The following is a 23376-nucleotide window of genomic DNA, read 5'->3' as shown; positions in this document are numbered from 1 at the left end:
TGGAGGGTGAACCGACAGCAAAGGAAGACCTTTCTCTCGGTCTCTCTCACTGTCCACTCTGTCAAAAAAAAAAATTCTTATTTTCAAAGTCTTTAACATCTAAAGTTCACGGTCTGAAATACAATGAAGACAACAATGGCTGCAGCCAACACTGATGTAATTAGTTTTGAAACAAAAAAAGAAAAAAAGAATTTACTCAATAGGCAGAGTGGGGGGAGGGGAGGTAGAGGGAAGGAGACCGAGAAAGAGGAGAGAGCTTCCATCTGCCGATCACTCCCCAAACGGCTGCAATGGCCAGGGCTAGACCAGGCGGAAGCCAGGAGCCTTGGCACTCCATCTGGGTCTGCCAAGTACTTGAACTTGAAGCACCATCTGCTGCTTTCCCATACGCATTAGCAGGCGCTGGATCATAGGTGAAGCAGCCAGGACACAAACTGCACTCTGACATGGGGTGGTGGCACTGCAAGCAGGGCCCACCCTGCGCCACAGGGCTGAGGGCTTCCCACCCAACAGCACAGACTCACATAATAATGGTTCATACTGACAAGGCCCTCACTTTACACTTGAAGCATTTCTTCCTTTTTTTTTTTTTTTTAATTTAAAGATTTATTTACTTGAGAGGCAGTTACAGAGAGAGACAGACAGACAGACAGACAGAGATAGGTCTTCCAATCCTCTGGTTCACACCCCAGACAGCCACAAGGGCCAGAGCTGGGCTGATCCAAAGCCAGGAGCCAGGAGTTTCTTCTGGGTCTCCCACATAGGTGCAGGGGCCCAAGGACTTGGGCCATCTTCTGCTGCTTTCCCAGGCCACAGCAGGGAGCTGGATCAGAAGCAGAGCAGCTTGGACTCAAACCAGTACCCATATGGGATGCTGGCACTGCAGGATGAGGCGTAACTTACTAGACCACAGCGCCAATCCCCACTTTTTTCTTTTTTAAAAAAGATTATTTATTTACTTATTTATTTATTTGGAAGGCAGTTGGGGGGCGGACAGAAACAGAGATATTATCTTCTATCCACTGGTTCACTCCTCAGATGGCCTCAATGGGCCAGGCTGAACAGAGGAGCCTGGAAGCCAGGTCTCCCACATGAGTGGCAGGGGCCCAAGCACCTGGGCCACCCTTTGCTGCTTTCCCACGCTCATCGGCAGGGAGCTGGACTGGAAGTGGAGCAGCCGGGACTGGAACTCAGACGGGATTCCAGCAGCTCACTAAGAATTTCCCTAAGCACTTTGACATGTTCTCTAAGCATCTGATCTTCACAAGGAACAGGAGGTGCGTACTGTTAGCTCCCCATTAATAAACAAGGACACTGAGGCACACAGAACTGAAGTCACTGCTTGGACACAAAGCTAGCAAGGTCACTGGTATTTCCTGGTTCCTACCTTCACCACCTGCAGCCATCAAGGACAGCATACTGACACCTGCAAGTGCTGCACGGTGCTGGTGCGGGGCCCCGGGAACCCAGCTGCCCTGAGTCTTCAGCCAGTTCTACTTGGTTGCTCTCTACAGTTCCCGCGTCTGCAGGGCTGGTTTCTCACGGTGTCTGCGAAGGGGTCTGGGGAACCCCCAGGACAGCCCTACTCCCTGTTCCTTGTTTGGGGGAATTAAGGAAAGGAGGGAGTAGCACGCCATCTGAGGGCAGAAAGTGCTTGGTCAGGCGGCTCTCTGGGCTGGACAGCCAGACGACTGCACAGCCACGTGCTCTGTCAAGCCAGGGTCAGTTCCCAAGCATTGAGAACTCGTACTCACAGGATATCAACAGAGACCCTGCCACACACACCCCCCCCCAGCACCTCCCTCCTGAGACCAGAACCGAAAGCTGGACCCAGCAGCCGAGCAGCACCACCCTTCTCGTCCTCACGGACGTTCGACGGGGGTGTGCAGACAGAGCAAAGGCAAGGAGACAGAGGGGCTGCACCACGTGCGTCAGGCCTCTGGCTCTCGTGGTCAGACACGTTATGATTCTGACGCGATCCAGCCACATGCCCGGGTGGAAGCAAAGGCTCCTCTGTACCCAGAACCCACAGGGCACGGGGAAGAAACCAGTGGGGTGGTACAGGATTTCCTACACACCTGCTCCCCGCCCACCCCAGGACCCCAGGGACCTGGCGGCTCTGTGGGAAGGGTGCTAGACAATCAGGAAGCCTGGCCCTGGCATACCGCGGCCTCACAGAACAGTAGGGACAGCCCTGAAAGAGTTAACTCACAGGGCTGTGAGGGCAACAGCACGTGCATGACAAGTTCTGAAGATGATCAAGAGCTGTGCAGATTTAAGGTAATGAGAAAATCTAGTTCAAAACCGGCAGGCAGTGTTCAGAAGCCCACCAGCGTGCCAAGGAGAGAAGAGTGTGAGTGTGCAGCAGTGCGGCTGACGCTTCCCGCTGGGAAACACAGAGGCAGCAGGTCCGGGGGTCAGGCTGCCCGGGACTCAGGGCCTCAGGAAGTGGGAGTCTGCGGTTCTAGACTCGGCGTCCCTACCCTGACCCACCAGCATCACTACGGCTGTGGCTGGGACTGGGGTGTGCCCTGCCTCCAGCATTCTCCAACCAATGGAGCAGTGGTTTCTGAGTAACCTAAATTTGTGACACAAGGAGTGACAAACAGGGCCGGCGTTTTTGGCACAATGGGTTAAGCTGCTGCTTGCAATGCCAGCATCTCGTATCAGACTGCTGGTTCCAGTCCCTCCGCTATGCTGCAGATCCAGCTCCTGATGACGTGCTTGGGAAAGCAGTGGAACCAGCCCGCCCACATGGGAGACGCAGCTGGGGCTCCAGGCTCCTGGCCTCTGCCTGGCTCAGCCCCAGCTGCTGTGCTGTTGTGGCCATTTGGGCAGGGGAAATCCCCCTCCTCCCACCTGGCCATACTGTCTTTCAAATAAATAAAAAAGAGTAACACGGAGGGGAAGACAACAGACAGCTGCTGACTGTTCGGGAGCTTAGCCTGCATTATCTTATTTAATCTTGACAAGGCATCTCAGTGTCAAGATGATCCCCGTTTTATCCAAGAAATAAGCTCAGGAGAATCAGGCAAGGAGGCTTTTATTGGCAAAACTGATGAGAGATGAACGAACCACTTCAACCCCACAATGTCCGTCCCCACTAAGGAGGCGAAGCAGAGGTAGAGGCAGGAGACCGCAGCAGGAGGCTCCAAGGGCGTCCGCCCTGCTTGTGTGGTCAGACCTTTGCAGCCCACTGCAAATCAGGCACCTGTTGCGCTCTGAGTAAACAGAGAATTCTTGCAACATGAAAATCTGATTAGACCCCATGGGAAAGGCCTCTGGCTGGAATGGGGTCCACCCTGATGGCCCGGGCTTGGAGGGCTGGAGACACAACGGGATAAACCTCCAGTTCCAGGTCTCCAGAGTCGAGGGCGGGACAGTCAGGCCCACACACGTCTCACCGTCTGGCTCCGACTTCTGTCCCACCGTGAACAACCACCCTGGATAGTCAACAGTGCAGTGTTCTGATCCTGGAGAGGGAGGTCTACAGGTGAGCTCCCAGCTTACCCAGAGAGCACTACTGAACCATGCGCAGCGAGGGGCCACACAGCACCAGTGCCCGGGTGTGCACACAGGAAGCAGACAGAGCTGGAGCCTGCTGAGGCTGGGTGTGTTGGCAAGGACTGGAGGTCCACTCTGCCCTCGGGGGGTCCCCCAATAATGTCCAAACCCTAGGTCCTGCTGAGTAGCCAAGACGCGCTTTCCAGGACCAGACGGCTCAGCGTTCAGCACAGTGGGAATCAAGCACAGTGAGCGTGCATCAGAGGTGCCTGCAGAGCTCCTTACAACACAGGGGGCAGGTGCTTAGCCGAGCAGCTAAGGTGCCGTGTTCCGTAGCAGAGTGCCAGGGTTCAACACCCAGCTCTGGCTCCTGACTCGAGTTGCCTGCTAATGCACACCGAGAGGCAGTGCTGACAGCTCCAATAATTGGGCCCCTGCCACCCAGATCATCTTAGGAAACCTGGGTGAGTTCCTGGCTCCCGGCACTGGCTGGGGCCGACCTCTGCAAGCATTTGGGGAGAGAACCACCAGGTGGGAGCTCTGTGTGCCTCTCTGAACTTCCCGAAGAAACAGAAACACCAGAGTTGGCCTGGGGCAGACTCTCCCACCAGGGAGGCTGGTCCCTGCCCCTCAGGCTCACCCCCCAGGACCTGGATACTGCCAGACTGGCTTCTGAGGGGCGAGAGGCCAGGCAGACGCCTTCCTCTTGCCAAAGTAACCACCTATCAATCAACCTCCCCAACACAAGTCCAGACCAAAGCCCACATCTCATCAAGACAGCAGAGGGCTGGGCTGTTTCAGGTGTGCACATGTTAAGATATAGCCAACGGGGCTGGCACTGTGGCACAGTGGGTGAAGCCGCAGTGTCGGCATCCCATATGGGTGCCGGTTCGAGTCCCGGCTGCTCCACTTCCCATCCAGCTCTCTGCTGTGGCCTGGGAAAGCAGTGGAAGATGGCCCAGTCCTTGGCCCCCTGCATCTGCATGGGAGACCCGGGAGAAGCTCCTGGCTCCTGCCTTCGGATCAGCGCAGCTCTAGCCATTGCAGCCATTTGAACCAGCGGATGGAAGACCTCTCTCTCTGCCTCTCCTTCTCTCTCCGTGTAACTCTCATGAATGAATGAATGAATGAATGAATGAATAAAAGTGGCCATCACGCTAGTTACAAACCCAGCTAATACTTTTCCCTACTGGATTCACCGAGAAAACCAGGGTATTCAGTACTCCACTCGCAACAAACGGTTTTACACTGAGGGCTCTGATCCCAAGTTGAGGTGGGGCGCTCACCTGCTCAACACAGACAGCCCCTCAAGCCTGGCCTTCTGCCCCTCACTTTCTGCACAAACCGGCGACAGGGGCGCTGGGCTATTCTGCGTCTTCTGCAGCACAGCCCCCACCTCCCCCTCCCCACCCCCGGCCTTAACTGCCTTCCTCCCTCCCCTGCACCCTCCCAGGGTCTGTGTTTTTTCCATCCTCACACACGGTGCACACACGCGTGCTCACAGACACACAGAGATGCGGTCGGGGGCTAGGGAGCACACATGCCATGCTCCACAGTGCATTCTTCATTCTCCCTTTCATTCAGGGCCCCCCACTACGTGTCTGCTTGTTCTTTCTTTTCCTTTTCGCCACCATCTGTGCTGCAGGAGGAGTTATCCCTGAAACACATTCTTAAATTCTAGAGCTTGTAGCTTCTATGTGACCGAGTCTAGGAGTGGGATTAAAAGGAATCTGTTTCTGACAGACATTGCTCAATGGCTTCTCAAAAACATGAAATAGGGCCAGGCGCCGTGGCTCACTTGGTTAATCCTCTGCCTGCGGCGCTGGCATCCCATATGGGCACTGGGTTCTGATCCCAGCTGCTCCTCTTCTGATCCAGCTCTCTGCTGTGGCCCGGGAGTGCAGTGGCAGATGGCCCAAATGCTTGGGCCCTGCACCCGCATGGGAGACCAGGAGGAATCACCTGCCTCCTGGCTTCGGATCGGCGCAGCACGCCGGCCATGGTAGCCATTTGGGGGTTGAACCAATGGAAGGAAGACCTTTCTCTCTTTCTCACTGTCTGTAACTCTACCTGTCAAATAAATAAATAAATCTTAAAAAAAAAAAAAAAAACATGAAATGATTAGCATGCAACACACAACACACGTGTGATATAGGGCAACCCCCCCCCCGGGGCCAACACTGCAGAGTAGCAGGTAAAGCCACCACCTGCAATGTGACATCCCACATGGGTACTGGTTCAAGTCCTGGCTGCTCTACTTCTGATCCAGCTCTCTGCTACTGTGCCTGGGTAAAGCAGCGAAAGATGGCCCAAGTGCTTGGGTCCCTGCACCCACATGGGAGATTCAAAGGAAAAAAAAAAAAAAAAAGCTCCTCCCCCCGCCCCAACGCCTTCTGGCAAGAGGCACAGCTGTCCTTACTTTGTGAGTTCAGGAGCCTGGTGAAGTGAGTCTCGGTGGCTGTAACCTGCAGGTCCTATCGACTTTGGAGTTGAACACTTTCCTGCTTACCGCCCTGTTTGTCTCTGCCCATTTCTCTGTGGAGTCATCGTTTCCCCTTCACTCTTCCTGCCAACCACCAGCATGGCAGGTGCATCCTCTCCACTCCACCACAGGTGTTCACCGGTCTCACGATCCACCACACCCCCTCTATGTCACAGCCGAGTCTCACTCGCAAGCGCGTCACACAGACAGTCTTCTGCAGTCTCCCGTCAGCGCACTGAGCTCTCCTACACTTCCTGTCCTCGGAGGACAAGGCTGCGGTCCGGTTCGTTCCCCAGGTAACTGACTGTGCCAGTGCTAGGTAAGCAGCTCCCTTTTTGCACTGATGTGAAATATCACTTCTGTCACACGTCTGTTCTATACATTCGGTGTGGCATCTGCATCAGTTTCTCTGCCAAAACCACGTGGATGTCTCCGATGGAGGCTGTCCCACAAGTCACCGTCTGTCATCCTTGCTGGCTCCTCTAGACACTGTTCTTCCCGATGAAGCTCTATCAATTCTAGCTTCGACGCCCTCGCCAGAGCTGACAGCGCTGACTGACATTTCTGCGCCATCTTCCCACCGCCAGGCACGGCACCGCCTTCCACAGGATGGCATCACTGTCTCCACACAGCCCTCGTCTTTCTCCACATAACCTATTCCCAGTGACTTGTGATTCTGACATTACCACCATTGGGCTGGCTTTCCCCACGCCTGTTCCCAGGGATTTATACGGAGAAAACTGCTGACTTGTGCCTTTACCTTATGGGAGACCGCAACAGGTTCCCGAGTTCTGATTTTCTAAGGACACTCGTGCGCTCGTGTCTTGGCCTTTCCCCCATCGCGGCACAGCCGGCTGGAGTTCTCGCTCGGCACAGCCCAGTGCCCGAGTGTGGGCTCTGCCCGCCAGCTACAGCAGCCTGCGCAAGGCAGGACATGCCGCCTGGCCTGTTCCCACACGGGACCGGAGTGCGCCAGGCACCAGGGCGGCCACATCCACACTGAGCAGTCCCCCGTCTGCCGCTGATGATCGACAGAAACAGGGGCACCTCTGCCTGGTCTCTGATTTAACCGAAAAGGCTTTTTTTTTTTTTTTTTTTTTTTTAATTTATTTGACAGATAGAGTTAGTGAGAGAGAGAGAGACAGAGAGAAAGGTCTTCCTTCCATTGGTTCACCCCCTAAATGGCCGCCACGGCTGGCGCTGCGCCAATCTGAAGCCAAGAGCCAGGTGCTTCCTCCTGGTCTCCTATGCGGGTGCAGGGCCCAGGCACTTGGGCCATCCTCCCCTGCCTTCCCGGGCCACAGCAGAGAGCTGGCCTGGAAGAGGAACAGCTGGGACCAGAACCCGGTGCCCATATGGGGTGCCGGCACCGCATGTGGAGGATTAACCAAGTGAGCCACGGCACGGGCACCCTGAAAAAGCTTTTTATTTCACCATTTAGTCTGATATTTGCTGCTGACTTTTGGTAAACATTCCTCTTAATATTTAAGTTGTTTCTTTCCTAACAGATTTACATATGGAATGGCTGAATTATACTAAGTGATACTTCAGCAACCGACTGAGAATCTGGGTAATTTCTGTCAATGTGAATTGTGCAGATTTGTGATCATGACTACATATTTCTGATATAAATCTATCCTTATATTTATTCCTAGAAGTCTTACCTGGTTTTTTTCCCCCACATTGCTGCATGTAATGTGTTAGTATGTCTATATTTATTAACAAGACTCATCTACAATTTTTTATATCACCTTTTTAAAAAACATGTATTTATCAATTTGAAAGGCAGAGTGACAGAGAGGGAGAGACAAAATCTTCCATCTGCTGGTTCACTCCCCAAATGGCCCAACAGCCAGGGCTGGACCAGGTAGAAGCCAGGAGCCAGATGTTCCATCCTGGTCTCCCACGTGGGTGCAGGGCCCCAAGCACTTGGGCCATCTTCCACTGTCTTCCCAGGTGCATTAGCAGGGAGCCGGATCGGAAGTACAGCAGCTGGGACTCATCCAGCGCTCCAGTAAGGGGTGCTGGCCTCCCAGAGGGCAGCTTAACACGCTGCACAGTACTGGCCCCATCTCACACACGATCTTTTGCTACGTTTTTAGAAGTTACAATGAAATTATACACTGGATGCTGTATTTTTTTTTAGAGTTATTATGGACTCACAAAATCTTCTGTCTAGAACAGCTGAGACACACTGGCCCATCTGCCTTCACCTGTGGCCAGGCAGCAGCCAGCCCAAGCCCCTGTGGCCTGCTGCTGTTCTAACAAGGCCTCTTCAGCCCCCTTTCCCGACCTGCTTCCTGCCTGACTCAAGCCTGCCACCTCTTCTCAGGCCCCTTCCTCCTTTCTAGGGAAGAAAACCTCACAGGAGACAGCAAGGTCAACAGAAGCCAATCTCTGCCTTCAACAGTTCTCCATGGAGCAGCACGGCCACCAGCTAGGAACTCCTAGAGGACGTCTTGTCGGAAGCACCCTCTTTGGCCAAGCCATCCTAAACCTTACCACAAAGCTGACCCAGCACCCAGCACCCAGCACGCGTGTGTGCACACACACAGCTCTGCGTGTGCCGTCGCACTGCCTGCAGGACCAACTCCCAAGTCCTGACCTGGCACTCGGGCCCCTGTCCACCTTCTGCTCCCTCAGCTGCCCTTCCCCCAGCCACTGCTTTGTGCACTAACATGCTGCCGCCTCCTGAAAACCCGCCTTCCAGATCCCCCCACACATGGGGTTCCTGCCCAGGTCCGAATCGCTCAGCTCAGCAGCTGAGGCTGCCACGCCGCTCCCTGCTCGGAGCCTCCGGACTCTGCTCTGGACGCGCATTCACACCCTCACCTGCCTGTGGCTCCAGACAAGGCCATCCTGAGGCCCAGACGAGCACCGACAGCGCGCTCTGCAAACGCCTGGCCTGGCGCAGCGGCCATCCTGCTCAGCTGCAGCCGCCAGCGTTCTCAGCCAGACCCGCCTGTTCTGCTTTGATGTTAAATCGTTTCTGTCTCTCACTTTATCTACCATGAACTCGGCAGACCGCAGAAGTCCAACGAATACTGCGGCATCACTGAATTTTACATCATCTTCAACTTCGTGGCAACACTGATCTAAAAGAGCAAGAAAAACTAAAACTCCAAAAGTAAGGCAGGGCCCAGCCTCCCCCTTCATCATCACCTCTCCACTTCTCCTTCTCCTGGCCACCGCCAGCCCCACACTCCGCTCAGAGCTCCAGGATTCCAGCGACTCCTTTCTTTCTCTTTTCTTTTTAAAGATGTATTTATGTATTTGAAAGGCAGAGAGGCAGAGGCAGAGGCAGAGGCAGAGGCAGAGGTTCACTCCCCAGATGGCCACAATGGCGCCAATCCAGAGCCAGGATCTTCTCCGGGTCTCCCACGTAGGTGCAGGGGCCCAAGGACTTTGGCCGCCTTATGGCTGCTTTCCCAGGCCATGGCAGAGAGCTGGATCGGAGTGGAGCAGATGAGACTCGAACTGGGGCTCGTACGCGATGCTGGCACTGCAGGCGGCAGCTACACCACAGCGCCAGCCCCTCGACTCCTCACTTTCATCTCAAGAATTCAGCAGCATCCTTGCCACTGCACCAGAAGCACAGGGGTGGGGCCAGGCCTGCCCCTCCTCCCTCCCCTCCCCCGAGCCTGATGCCACAGCTGCTCAAAGGGAGGAGCTCAGGTTCTCAGCAAATGACGCCAGAGGGTACTTCTGTGTTCATCTAATAAGACCACGTGCCAGGCATGGTCTGTGGCTCTGATTTACAAACCACGGAAGGCAGTAGAGCGAAACACTCACTGCCATATGCACACTTTCCCCTTAAAGACAGTCAGCACCAGAAGGAAATGCACACAGCACCAGGGCGACCTCACACACGCACAGGTGAGTGAAAGCCCTGACCACGGCTCTCCATCTGAAAGGAGCTCAGGCTGGACCTGTGGCCAAGTGGGCAGCAACACACTTACCCAGCATCCCCAGCATGGACTCCAACCACACCTGACGCAGGGGGCGACTCGCCCGCTCCAGAACACCTGGCTACCGACCTCCAGAGAGCTGGGACATTTGGTGACCCTGACGAGGCTCTCTGGCGCACACTCACCATCCAGGTCCTCCTCCAGGCCACGCACATCTGCGAGGGCCACCACGAGGACGTGCTGCCCACCCATCACCGGGACCTGACTCGACTAGCGGCTCAGGAGGACTCACAGGCAGGGGACAGCGAGTCCCGGGCCGCAGGCCAGCTCGGCGCAGAGTGGCGTGGAACAGGAGCGAGCTGCCAGCTCCTGTTTACATGGGCTTCAGCGAACACCACGCACGCCAATTCAGGGTCACAGGAGGCCAGGGCCCCACACTGAGGCCCCAGGTAAGTGGTCCATGGAAACCAGATTTAACTGGGTGACTCCCTGGATCAGTTCCCTAGAACTCCCTGGAGTCAGCCAGTAAGCATCTGAAATGCCAACTTAAAAACGTGTTACGTGATAAGCTACCACCACCAACAAACTATGCCCCAGGGGAATCTTTATATAAAACACCTTAGAACACAGTGAAGCAGCTGTCAGTGGTTTCATAGATTTTTCTTCATTCCGAGTTTCTGCACCTGATCTATCATCATCATTTCAGGATTCCAAATTTCGAACACACATGAAAATACTATTTACTCTGATATCTGTTAATTTTTGTGCTACATGGGCCTCGAACACAGCTTCCAACTATCTTCCACAACTTCATGTCAACCAAAATTAAAAAAAAAATTCCCAACACTCAGCTCTCTTTTACTAAAGATTAACGAGACAAATTATGGCTACACTGAAGTACAAGCAGCATTTCTTCACTATGAAATGGACGAATTTTGGTGCCCTCAAGTTTCACGTAGGGATTCCGGTTCCCTGGGCAGCAAGGAGCCCTTAACCTGTGGGGCCTATTAAAAACACGTGACCTGAGCGATTCACTTGGCACTGCAAGTCAAGCAGGATACAGAGGCACAAGGGAAGTCAGTACTCTTCCTTCCCCCGACCCGAGGGAACGCTCGGAGACCCGTGGTACTTTTCCACTCACGCACCTGCAGCCGCAGCCACGGGCTTCCTTCCTTCCAGCAAGTGGGGCCGCGCTGCACCTATGTTACTCTGCACACACGCTCTCTGACGGACACGGCGCTTCCAGGCACCCCGTACGTCAGGACACACAGGCGTCCCTTTTCTGATCTCTGGATTAGTAAGCACTAAATGATTTACTTAAAGGCAAACACGGAAACACTGCCTACTTCCCTGAGTTCTAATAACCTTAAACAGACTTTAAACATAGACCAGAGCTCAAGAGCAGAGATCTCCTTCCGGGGTCACAGGACAGAACCACCCTCTGAGGCGGGACTCGAAGTCCTCTGTTGTTTTCCTAAGAAAATCCCCACCAGTGATCGGAACAAAGCCTGACAGATGTGTGAGGTGGACCCTGTGCTGCTCACACGCAGCCCGGGCGCCAGCCCCAGGCGCAGGCCTCCTCAGCTCGGACCCCAGGACGCCTCCTGCTCCGGAGCAGGTTCCTCAAGCCAACCCTCGAGCTGGCCAGAAACCAATGCCGTGACCTGCTAAGACGCTGCTGGCCTACGGGATCCTCCCCCTCCCTCGAGACCGTGACCTGGGACCCCGGAGAAGCCCAGCGGACGGCAGCAGACGCTGAGGGCTGACACAGCAAGGATGCCACGAATGAGATGCCAGGAGGCAGCCTGGGCCTGTTTACCCAGAACTCAGGGGCAGGTCCAAGTTTTTGCATTCTGCATTCTCTGAAATTTTGGAAATAATTTCTAGAGCTTAGGCTGTTCTGGTGTGAGTCTAAAGGGAGCCTAACGCAGCCTGGGTGCGGCCCCGCCTGTGGAAGCCAAGCACAGCCCCTCCTCCTCCAGCTTCCCATCAAGCCTCTGGGCTGCGGCGGCGGCAGCGATGCAGGAGCGCGCCGGGGCGGCCAGACCTACCTGTGCAGGAAGTGCAGCTTGTGCATGGCCGCCAGCCCCGCGGCAATCTCGCACGCCATCCTCTGCAGCAGCATGGTCTGCGTGTCCCCCCGCAGGTGCTCCTGCTCGCTGCGCAGGTAGGCCTTCAGGTCGCCCTGAAAGAGATTCTGGCGTCAGAAGTGGACAAGCTGAACACCCGGGCACCTGCACACAGGGGCTGCCGACGGGAACTGAGCAGTCAGGCAGGCTTGCTCAGCAGAGAACCTGGGGCTGAAGACGGTCCAAATCACAGGCAGCAACCCAGGCTCGTACTACAGCCTTCAGGGCCATTCTAACCAGGGCAAACACTTAGGTGATCATCACCAGGCAAGCACATGGGAGGAAAATGTGGCAAAGGCGCACAACTCACACTGACGCGTGCATCTCACGTGCAGTGCATTCGTGCTGAGAGTGCCATGCTGAGGCTTTCCAGCAGCCCCTGCACCTGCTGGTGACACCTGCATCAGGCCTCTGCCAACCTCTCCGGGCCCCAGGGGGCTCAGAGCCCACTGCCACAGGCAGCTCCTCGTTAACAAGCATATTCTAAGGAGAGCGGCCTGGGCATGAGAAGCCACAGACTCACAGGCAGACCTCCAAGCTGGGCTCCCCGTTACCTCCTGTTGTCAGCTGGTGAAATGCAGACAGCAAGCCAAGGGCCGTCAGGGCTCCTTAACTCTGGGCCCAGCAAAGGACATACCCAGGAAGGGTATTTTCTTGGATCTGTTACTGCGGACAGCAAGTCCACCAGATTCCTCCCAAAGGAAGCTTTAAAGCACAGCATTGGGGGCTGACACTGTGGTGTAGTGGGCAAGAATGCCACCTGCGATCCCAGCATCCCATATGGGCACCAGTTTGAGTTCTGCCTGCTCCACTTCCAATCCAGCTCCCTGCTAACGCACCTGGGAAAGCAGCGGAGGGTGGCCCAGGTGCATGGGCCCCTGCACCCACGTGGGAGACCTGGAGGAGTCTCCTGGCTCCTGGCTTCAGCCTGGCCCAGCCCCGCCACTGTGGCCATTTGGAGAGTGAGCTAGTGATCAGAAGATCTCTCTCTCTCTCTCTCCTGATCTCTAAGCCTGCCTTTCAAATAAATGAATCTTAAACAACAACAACACGGCATTGCTTTACATTTGACCACGTCAACACTAAGCACCTCCTAACATGCCCTCTGCGTCCACGCCCAGCGACTCCCATTGCCATGGGGGTTCAGAGCGCCAGGCCCAGCCCTGCACCGGGGGCTTTCCCACATGTGCCGTGCTTCTCCCAAGCTGAGCTGCTTTCTACAGGGAAGACCGAGCCGGGGGAAGTGAAGCTAATCAGTGGCCGTGCCTCATTCCCAGTTCACCACAAAGTCAAGTGCAGGGTGGGAAGTGTGGTGCAGTGGGGGTGAAGTGGAGCCCGCCGCCACTTCCCTTCCAGCTCCCTGATGCTATCCCAGTGAAAGCTGTAGGAGATGACCCAAGCCCCCGGGTCCTGGTCACCCACACAGGAGTCGCAGGTAAGAGTTCCTGGCTCCTGACTCTGGCCTGACCCTAATCTGGCTGTTGTGGACATTTGCGGAGTGAACCTCTCTGTGTTGCTCTGCTTTTCAAATAAACATTAAAAAAAAAAAAAAAGGAAATCAACACAAACATTGTAACTGCTGGCTTTTATATGAGGCAAGTTATAAAGCTGATTCACTCTACTCAGAACAGACTCATCCTCAGCGGGCAGCCTGAGAAGACTTGATTATTACTGGGGCCACCGTGGAAAGGGGAAACCCCACCGGGAAGAACAATGGAGCAGCATTCAGGTTTCCTTCACTAGGCTTTGGAGACGTCTCAGCTCCTCCCCCAAACCCTGCGAGAGAACCCGCAGGGACAAGTCTGGACGCTAGAGGGCAGCAAAGGCCACACCAAGGGGCCAAGGCAGAAGCAGAACCCGACAAGGGTTTGTTTGAGTGAGTGAAGACTTGCAAACACACTCAAAAATTCTAACAGAAAAGCCAGGGGCACTGAGGCACTGGATTAAAATACAGCCACAGCCACCGCACTGAGGGGGAGGGCGCCCCTTCCAGCAGGAGCCGGCCTGGGGCTCAGGCTGTGGTCACAGCTGCTCCTCACTCCAGCTGTGGACCTGGATCTCCTCCGTTACCAAGGGCTGTCCACCCGATGCCCTGCTGGGCTCCTCAAACACCTCCCCGACAGCCCCAGCCCCGCCCCTCGGGGACTCTCCGTGTCCCCCCTTTGGGCATCAAGTCCCCTCCGGCTGGTTCCACCTCTCAGGCGTGCCCAGCACACTCAGCACCTCCACACCAGGTCGCTGTTCCTCCCTCCTGGAAACCCTCCTTCTTTCCCCTCACCCACCCCCACCCCCGATCTGGAAGTGCTGGGGTGGGGTGGGGGGACATGGGCTGGGCCCTTGGTCCTCCCTGTCCTGGGGTTGGGGGAGGTGGTGGTTCCCACCCCTGGGCAGTCACAGACCCCTCTGGCCCAGCCCCTCCTCCCTCCTCATTTGGCCTTCCTCCCTGTATGTTATGTCCAGGAGACATTGCAAACCTAAGGCTGCTCACACAAAACCCACCCATCCACCTGGTCTCATTGCCATGTTCCCAGAGGCTCAGACCAACAGCGAAGCCGGCATCCCCGGGGCCTCACCACCAACCCCGCACCTGGTCCTGATGGGACTCAGAGTCAGAGCACTTCATGTCAACCACTCATCACTGCCCCCAGCACCTGTGCCTGCCACCTGAGCAGCCAGTCAGTCTGTTTCAAAATCTCTTTAAAATTTATTTGGGGGGGGGGGGGGGAGCTTCCATCTGCTGGTTCACTCCCCCAAATCTCTACAACAGCAGAGGCTGCGCCAGGCCAAAATCAATTCAGTCCAGGTCTCACACGTAGGTGAGTGGCAGAGATCCGACTCGAGCCATCATCTGCTGCCACCCAGGGTGTACTTCAGCAGGAAGCTGGATCAGAAGCAGGGTGATTCAATCTCTGGCACTCAGACACGGAGGCAGGCGGCCGGGGCCGGGGATCAGCCTGCACACACAACACCTGCCCCACAGTCCATCTTCTGACACGCAGGTCAGGAGGCACCTGGTTTCTCCCTGGCACTCGGCGTGAGGGGCGGAGGGCAGGGGCTCTGAACTCTACCCTTCTGTGTCCCTACAACCCAGACCAGAGCCCGGCACACAGCATGCTCCGCCAACATCTCCTCAATGCGTGGGAGAGGAAAGAAAACACATTTGAGCATTCTAAACACCTCCCCCAAATCAAAGTGGGGAGCAACCACTTTCCCAAGGGAAGCCCCACCCTGGCCTTGCAATTAACCACCTAATAGCAAGGGACTTGGGGGTAAATCTGTAATTTCAAATGCTTATTGGGCTTTAAATAAATTTTACTGCTGCATTACTCTATTAAAGTAGCCAAAGACATTAATGTGGGAAAGTAGTATTTTATTCTTTAAGTAACAAAAATCTAACTGGTACAATCAGTTCTACTTCAGGAGAGGGGAGTCTGAACTACTCTCAAAATCACTTGCGGTTACCTGGTTCTCGGAACACATCTCTCCGGAGACAGACAACAGGTCAGTTCTCCCCCCCACCCCAAAGATTTATTTATTTACTTGAAATCAGAGTTACACAGAGAGAGAAGGAGAGACAGAGAGAGGTCTTCCATCCGCTGGTTCACTCCCCAGTTGGCTGCAATGGCCGGAGCTAAGGCGATCCGAAGCCAGGAGCCAGGAGCTTCTTCTGGGTCTCCTATGCAGGTGCAGGGGCCCAAGGACTTGGGCCATTTTCTACTGCTTTCCCAGGCCACAGCAGAGAGCTGCATCGGAAGTGGAACAGCTGGGACTCGAACCAGTGCCCATATAGGATGCCTGCACTGCAGGTGGCGGCTTCACCTGCTACTCCACAGTGCTAGCCCCGCCAGTTCTACCAACAGACACAACACAAGCCAGAGATGTCACCTAAGCTTTTCTGGGCAGGCTAGTGCAGTCGTTAAGATGCCACCTGGGAGGCCAACGCTGTGACATCCAGAGAAAGCCGCCGCCTGCAATGCTGGCATCCCATATGGGTGCTGGGTTCAGACCCGACTGCTTCACTTCCGATCCAGTGCCCGGGAAAGGCAGCAGAAGACGGCCCAAGTGTTTGGGCCCCTGAACCCACGTGGGAGACCTGCAGGGAGCTCCTGGCTCCTGGCTTCATCCTGGCCCAGTCCCAGCTGTTGCGGTCATCTGGGAAGTGACCAGCAGGTCGAAGAGCCCTCTGTCTCTCCCTCCTGTAACTCTTTTGAGTAAATAAATAAATCTTTAAAAAAAGAGCATGTAAAAAATTTTAAAACAAAAAAAGGATGCCACTTGGGACCCCTGCAGCCCATAATGAGAGTAACTCAGTTTGAGTCCCAGTTCCACTTCTGATCCAATTCTGCCAACACGCACGCTTGGAGCAGCAGTGAGGGCTCAAGGAATCGAGTCCCCGCTCATCAAGTCAGCGACTCGCACTGAGTTCTGGGTTCCTGGCTTCGGTCTGCGCCGGCCCGGTGCCAGCTGCCGTGGGCTTTTAAGGGAGTGAAGCAGCAGAGGGAAGATCTGTCTCTCTCTTTCAAACAAAATGAAAATAAATTTTAAAAACTTTAAAAAGCCTTTGACTTCAGAAAGAGGTGAGATTACTTAATATCCTTTTAAAAATTCCTAGCAGCAGTTCAAAATCATAAAAAAAGAAAAACAGGTAAATGTGACTTCAGTAATCTGCACTAGGGCCCTGATACACCCGATATAGTTACCATTTCAGTGTGCAATCAACAGTAAAGAAACCACTGGCACTGCGTGTTTCCTTGGTACTCAGCCCACAGCGCCCCTCCCCCTCCCCCTCCCCACGCTGAGCACTCACCCCAGCCACGCTCCCAGGGCTCAGCAGCCCCCATGGCCGAGCCACGACGCTTCCAGCAGCGATGGCCTTCGCCACGGGGCAGGCAGCAGGGAGGTCAGGAAGGGCCCCAGCGGTCAGGGCTGCCCGTCAGCCAAGAGCCAAGGCCACACCAGCCCCAGCAGCAGCCAGGCCCCCGGGGGCCAGGGCCAGGGCTCACGCCCTCCCCGCCCTGAGGGTGCTGGCATCACCGTCCAGCCCAGCATGCCCTGTGCACCCCTGCTTTTCCACAGGGCAGGGACACGCTACTGCTCGCTGGACACATAGCGCCTGAGCCGGGCCTGGTGCATGGGGCTCACGGAGGGAGGCACTGTCCCTACAAAAGACCGGCTCTAAACTGGAGGAAGCACTGACACACAGCCCCACCCCCACCCCACCCCACCCCCCAGTATAAGGTGCACAGAAGAAAACCAGGCCACAGGGCAAACGTGTCCCCTGGCTGGTGACTGTGTGCCCATAGGCAGGACAACAACCCAAGAAGACAGAGGACAACCAGAAAGCTTGGTCTTGAGCACACAGACCCGGGCCTCAGTTTTCTAATCTGTAAAATGGAGCCCCTGCCCCTGCCCACACAGGGCTGTCCCAAAGACTCACAAACGCCAACACACAGCACACCAGACCTTCCCCTTCCCGCTGGCGAGCCTGAGCACTCCTGGATTCTGCAGAAGGCCCCCCACCAGGGAGCGCCAGCAGCCGCCCCCCTCACAGCACTACTCGGGGAACACCCTACGCTCCAGGACACAGCCTCAGCACCCCCGCTCCGGAGCCGGGTGATGGAGCTGCAGAAAGTGCTGTGTGGTCGGAGGTTCAGACTGAGCAGGGGTCACTGGGCTCCGCTCTTGGTCACCCCAGCCACAGCCAGGCCTCCCTGCAGCTCCGACCCACCTCTCGGGCAGCGCCCCTCCGTCCTCCCGGTCCCTGCTCCCGACACCCTAACTCTGCACCCCCTGCAGAGCCTCCCCAGATGCCAGTGAGTGCCCACACACAGCACCCAGACCGCAGCCTTTAGTTCAAGGAGCTGAAAACACCTACCACTCACAGAGCATGTCCGTGCTCGGCAGGGTCACTCATCACCATATTTAAAGGCCCGGTAGTCCCACGGGGTGGCCGGCACTGTCCCCTTTCTGAGGTCAGTGAGGCACCGAAGCCCCCTGCAGTACTTTCTCTGCTGCATCTGACGCCTTCCCTACAAGACGTCCCGCCCCATTGCTCTCTCAGGAGCGCCGGTCATCACGCACATGACCGCCACCCCCGTCACAGGCGGGCAGTGCAGCTCGCTCAGCAGAGCTGAGCTACTCTCACAAACATTCCAAGACGAAGTGCTTTTAAAAACTCCTTGGCAGACCCACCTACAAGGAGTTACTTGAGTGCAGAAATATTCTGTTCTTTCTACCAGTGGGAAGACGTCATCCCTGGGTGTGACCACCACGGGCACGACAGCAGAGGGCAATGGTTAGAGCCCGGCTGACGATCAGCTAACCACCGGGGAAGGCGGCCTCTCAACTGAGGCCACGGCCACTCACCGCAAAGCCCAGGACTGCTGCCTTCTCTGTCTTTCTGAGCAGGTGTGGGGCAGGCAGGGCTCAGTGTGTCCAGGGGACAGCCCTGCAGGGCCGATGCCACCTGATTGCTCCTGCCACACAGTCTGCACAAACTGAGCCCGGAGAAGCTGGGCTCAGTGCCCGCCAGCGGCCGTGGTAGGTGTCAGCCCTCGCTGTCGGCAGGACGCTGCCCCACACTCAAGCGTGACCACAGCTGGAGGAACCCTGGCTCAGTGGCCGTACTCTGACACAAGGCTGGTGACACCAGCCCAAGGCCCAGGACAAAGGGCACAGTGGCCACCTCCTGGTGGCGGCTACCAGCCAACAGCACCTTGACGCGTAGGAGGTCACCGTTAACAGCAACAGGCTTCACCGTCTTCCCCATTTCTAAGTGCACTACACATTCACACTCCACACCTGCCCGCGCAAAGCTGAAACCGAGCCCAGCAAACAGCCCCCTGCGCGCCCTGCCCCCAGCCCCCGGAACCGCCCCGAGTCGGCCTGCTCTGATCCCACACAGGACCCAGCATCACGGAGGGTTTGTCCTCTGGTGATGAGCTCACTGCGCTGTGCACCCACCCTGCAGTACACGTCAGAATGCCCTCCCTCTTCAGCCTCCGTCTGCACGTCCTGTTCACCCTTTCACCTACTGCGGACACGGGGCCCCGGGGAGCAGCACTGCTGCCGCCCAGCGGTCAAGCCTGTTCAAGCTCTTCTCTTGGGGCTGGCGCTGTGGCGCGTGGGTTAGGGCCCCTGCCTGCAGCGACACCATCCCTTGTAGGCACTGCTCCACTTCTGATCAGGCTCTCTGCTGTGACCTGGGAGAGCAGTGGAGGACGGCCCAAGTCCTTGGGCCCCAGCACCTGCTTGGGGGACCCAAGGGGAGGCTCCTGGCTCTGGATCAGCTCTGGTCATCTGGGGAGTGAACCAGCAGACGGAGGACCTCTCTCTCTGGCTCTGTCTTTCAAATAAGTAAAATAAAAAAAATTTTTTTAAGGAAAAAAACCAGACTCTCTCACTTCTGCTGGGTGCACTCCCTCAAGTGGAACTCCCGGATCCTAAGTTATTTTCATTCTTGATTTTCTGAGAACAAAGATGTCCCTGCTCAGCCAGTGTCCCCAGGGGGGTACGCTCCTGACAGGGGCAGAGATCTTCCCTAGGGCTCGGCCTGCAGACAGGAGCAGCTGCCCCGCGTGACGTGGGTGAACCACACACTGCGCCTGCCTCACTCAGAGGATGAAATCCAACCAGTTAATATCCTTAGTACTGAGGTAGCGCACTAAAGTGCTGAGCTCCAAAGTGCTGGGGGGAGATTTTCCACAACTGTGAAGTTGACAAACACACGCATTTATTTTACTTTCATGAAAGTGATGTCTACAGTGACAAAGTCCCGAGGAGCAGCTATAATCTCGTCAGCACTGGGTCAGCTACGGGAACGTAGAGGTGTTCTGTGTCGATTCCGTGTTTCTTTAGAACAGAGCTTCAGTTTAAAAATAAATGACAGCAGAGCCCTAAACAAAACCCACCTCCCAAAGCCGCGCAGAAGCAAGCAGTGAGCTGTGTCGCAGGGTCTTCTGCCATTTCAGGGAGAGCCCAACAACACTGTCTCTTAATAAAACTGCCAGGCAAAGGAGGAGAATGGCAAACCCCATTCACAGAGAGGGTGCGCGTTCAGGGAGGTGCTGCTTCCTGCCGCGGGTCTGCCACGCCCACGCACAAGGACAGGTTTCACCCGTGACGTGTGACGGGCATCAGGCGCCACTAAACGGCTCGGAGGAGGGGCCTCTGACAAGCAACCTGCCCGTCACACGGCCGGACCTTGGGAATCACCTACCCCAGTGTGGCTCAGAGTTGGACTGAAGGGAAGCTATTTTCAGTCACGATAACTACTATAGGATTGTAACTCGAAGCCCCATCTCACAGAGACAATCCAAATACAATATGCAATAAAACTGTGGGAAACCCCGCCGAGAACTTGCCCTGTGGCAGCAAACACGAGTGCGTGTCTCACTGTGTGGCAGTGGGCACCTGCTGGGCACCCTCTGAGACGGGACAGGGTGGGGGTGGCCAGAGGAGCAAGGGCTGAACTCCAGCTTCCCTCAGGGACGGGGAGGGCTCTATGAGGTCCCAGCTGTTCTGAGGCAGGGTTAAAATATGGATAATCTTGAGATTTTGCTAGGTTAAATACGTGTGCTGTAAACACACACAGAACTAGGAGACAAGATCTAAAATTCAAACTGATGAGGGGACATGGAAACAAGAAAAATGAACCAAGAATCCAAAGCAAGTAAAAAAGAAAAAAATAATTAAACAAGGAAGAAAAACAGCAGCAAAATAGGTAGAAAAAATTCAAAGTATCTCGCCAATTACGATACATGTAAGCGGACTATATATTCCATTTTAGGTGACCAAGACCATCAGATGAATTTTAGCAACAAGCTATTTCCAAGAGATATAACTAGTTTCCGTTAAAAAAAAAAAAAACTTTATCTTAATGATTTTCACCTTAAAGAAAGCCCCTTCGTAATAATAAAAGGTTCAAATTAGAAGTTATACCAACTGTGATTTTGTACCCCTTACACAAGCTACCAAAACACTCAGAATCACAAGGAAAAATCCCTAATTGCAGCGGGAGACCGATGTTCCTCAGTAACTCAAAGAAAACGGATTCAGCCCTCCGTGCTCTGCCCCTCCCTCCCCTCAACGGAGCAGGACGCAGACTTGGCCAAGTTCACAACCTGACCCGGAAGCTGCTTTAGGGCACCCCATGGAATGACACCAGGATACATGTGTTCTGCCAGCACCCGCGGACGCAGAAGCCACCGAGCGCAGCCCACAGGAGGACAAACGCAGCCCGGGACAGAGCTGCAGCGGCCGCGGCCACCTGCAAGGCGAGTGAGGGCGCCTCGGCCACTCTGGGCCGCGGGGACCAAGGCTCATGGGGCATCAGACGCTGCGAGCTCATGTGTGAAGTTAGTGTTAATTAATCTTTCTCTACAGTTAACCACCTCTGCCAGAGAGAGAAATATTCACATCACATTTGGGAAATAAAGCAAAAATTCACAATGTTTGCTGCGCTTTCTATCTTATTAGCAGCAGACAGGGTGTGAAGGGACGGGGGATGCAGCCGGGCACCCCCACTTTTCTGTGGAAGGAAATCCTCATGTTCTGAAATGCGAAGAAATCAATTAACCTCGATTAACATCTTACTGCTCCTTGTGGAAAAGAACTGTGTGCTAAAAATGGGCTTTAAAAAGATGACATGGGAGACAACAGTTACAGGAACACTTCAGTAGAAATTACTAGAATCAGTCACAAAACTGCACAGAGAACCCCTTTCCAGCCATCTAAGTCTCCATAAGCAAGATCATCACTGGGAAGAAACAAGGCCACTTATTTTAAGGTGATAAAGTGAACTGTCTAACTCTAACAATACCAATGCTACGCACAGAGCGCGGGTGCCCTGGGTGAGACCTGTGGGGCTCCCTCCCAGACTGTGGCGCTCAGGAGGGGCACCTGCCCCAGCTCAGGCTCTGCCGTGTACCTGGTCCACGGCATTTTCTTCGTCTCCCTGGGTCTGCATGGGTGTGAGCACACACACAGCCTAGTCCCTGACTCGGGGCTTCTCAGAATTAAACGTGGCACCGCAGAACCACGGCTCAGCACACAGACTGGAGTGTAATAAAACGCTATCTAAGCGTCGGTTCACCGACGAGTTCTTCACCGGGCACAGACAGGAAAGCAGTCCCTCCCCCACCCTGCCTCGTGGCAACTTTTCCACCACCGCAACCCGCATTTCTGCCAGGAACTTACCAAGTCACAGAACTCAAACACCAGAAGATAGGGAATGGCTTCCACACACTGTCCAACACACTGAAGAACATTGGGATGCTGGAGAACACTGGTGAAGAGAAAAGTCACAGCACTGTTGGTCAGCAACCACGCCAGGAAACCCTCCACACGCGCTAACATGCACAGCAGTCCACGCAGGACAAATCACAGATCACATGAAGAGTACACTTAACAGGTGCATACTAGGCTATCTGATGACTACGTAACTCAGGGCCAACCAGGTAAATAGCTTCACAAGTTAAAAAAGAACTCCAAACATGAGAATCTTGACCTGTAGTAAGTCAGGTTCACAGAGAGGATCTCGAGACATCACGTAACAGACGGCTGACTGGACACACAGTCGGTGAGCACTGCTTCCCCACAGGCTAGCTGGCTTACGTACGATCCCCAGACAGCTCCACACTATGTGCAAACGCTTTTTGGAAAACATTTTGCCCAAAACAAAATGAAGTTAAATAAAAGATGTGCCCCAAACAGCTTTTACTCTTTCTTTAAATAAAGTTTCATTTTGAAACAATTATGAAAGACAAAACTGAAAGCCTGGAGTGTCCCTCACCCAGGGTCCTGCCCTGGTCGCCTCTGCCACAGTCACACCAGGGCGTGGTCCTGCCACGGAGGGCGTGTGGGGTCTGGTGTCATATCCTGATTTCATAGATTCTTTGGAATTTTCTACATAAAACACCACGTCAGTCTGTAAATCAAGACTTGTTTTCCCTTGGTGAAAGTACTCCGTCACCAAGTCACAGTGGCATGCCGGTTTTCTGTGTGTCGGCATCAAGTTGAGGAAGTGTGGCCATGTGTCTGCTCTTTCCGCTGTTCCTCCTTTTTTCTTCAGAAAACTTCGGCATTCTTTTAGGATGGATTTGCTGTGATAATTCTCAAGTTCTCCTTCATCTAAGAATGCTTGGACATCCCCTTCATCCTTGCAGGATATTTTATCCGAAAAAAGTTCTCTTCTTTAGCATCTTACCCTGCCCCGCCCTTCTGGCCTCCAGGGTCCCCAGGAAGGAATCCGCTGTCATTCAAACTGCATTCCCCTACAGCTAAGGGACTCTCTCTCTCCCTGCTCCAAGATTTCCCTGCTTGTCTTTAGTTCTCAGAAGTTGGTTTATCCTGC

The 23376-nt window shown here is 54.8% G+C and overlaps 1 protein-coding gene across 3 annotated transcripts in view; it reads right to left on the bottom strand.

Moving 5' to 3' along the window:
* The window catches only part of LMTK2 (lemur tyrosine kinase 2), a 90187-nt gene that overhangs the window by 22604 nt on the left and 44207 nt on the right, over positions 1-23376 (bottom strand). For all 3 annotated transcript variants that reach the window (XM_051839022.2, XM_051839021.2, XM_051839024.2), the window contains exons 6-7: positions 22221-22308; positions 11946-12079 (exon numbers count right to left, since the gene is read on the bottom strand). In XM_051839022.2, the coding sequence (XP_051694982.2) occupies positions 11946-12079; positions 22221-22308 (222 nt within the window). The remainder of the gene's footprint in view (positions 1-11945; positions 12080-22220; positions 22309-23376) is intronic.

This window comes from Oryctolagus cuniculus, chromosome 19 (assembly GCF_964237555.1).
Source record: "Oryctolagus cuniculus chromosome 19, mOryCun1.1, whole genome shotgun sequence".
In the NCBI taxonomy this organism is placed as follows: domain Eukaryota; kingdom Metazoa; phylum Chordata; class Mammalia; order Lagomorpha; family Leporidae; genus Oryctolagus; species Oryctolagus cuniculus.
Note: the sequence above shows the minus strand (reverse complement) of the source record. Positions and strands in the feature narration are given on the sequence as shown.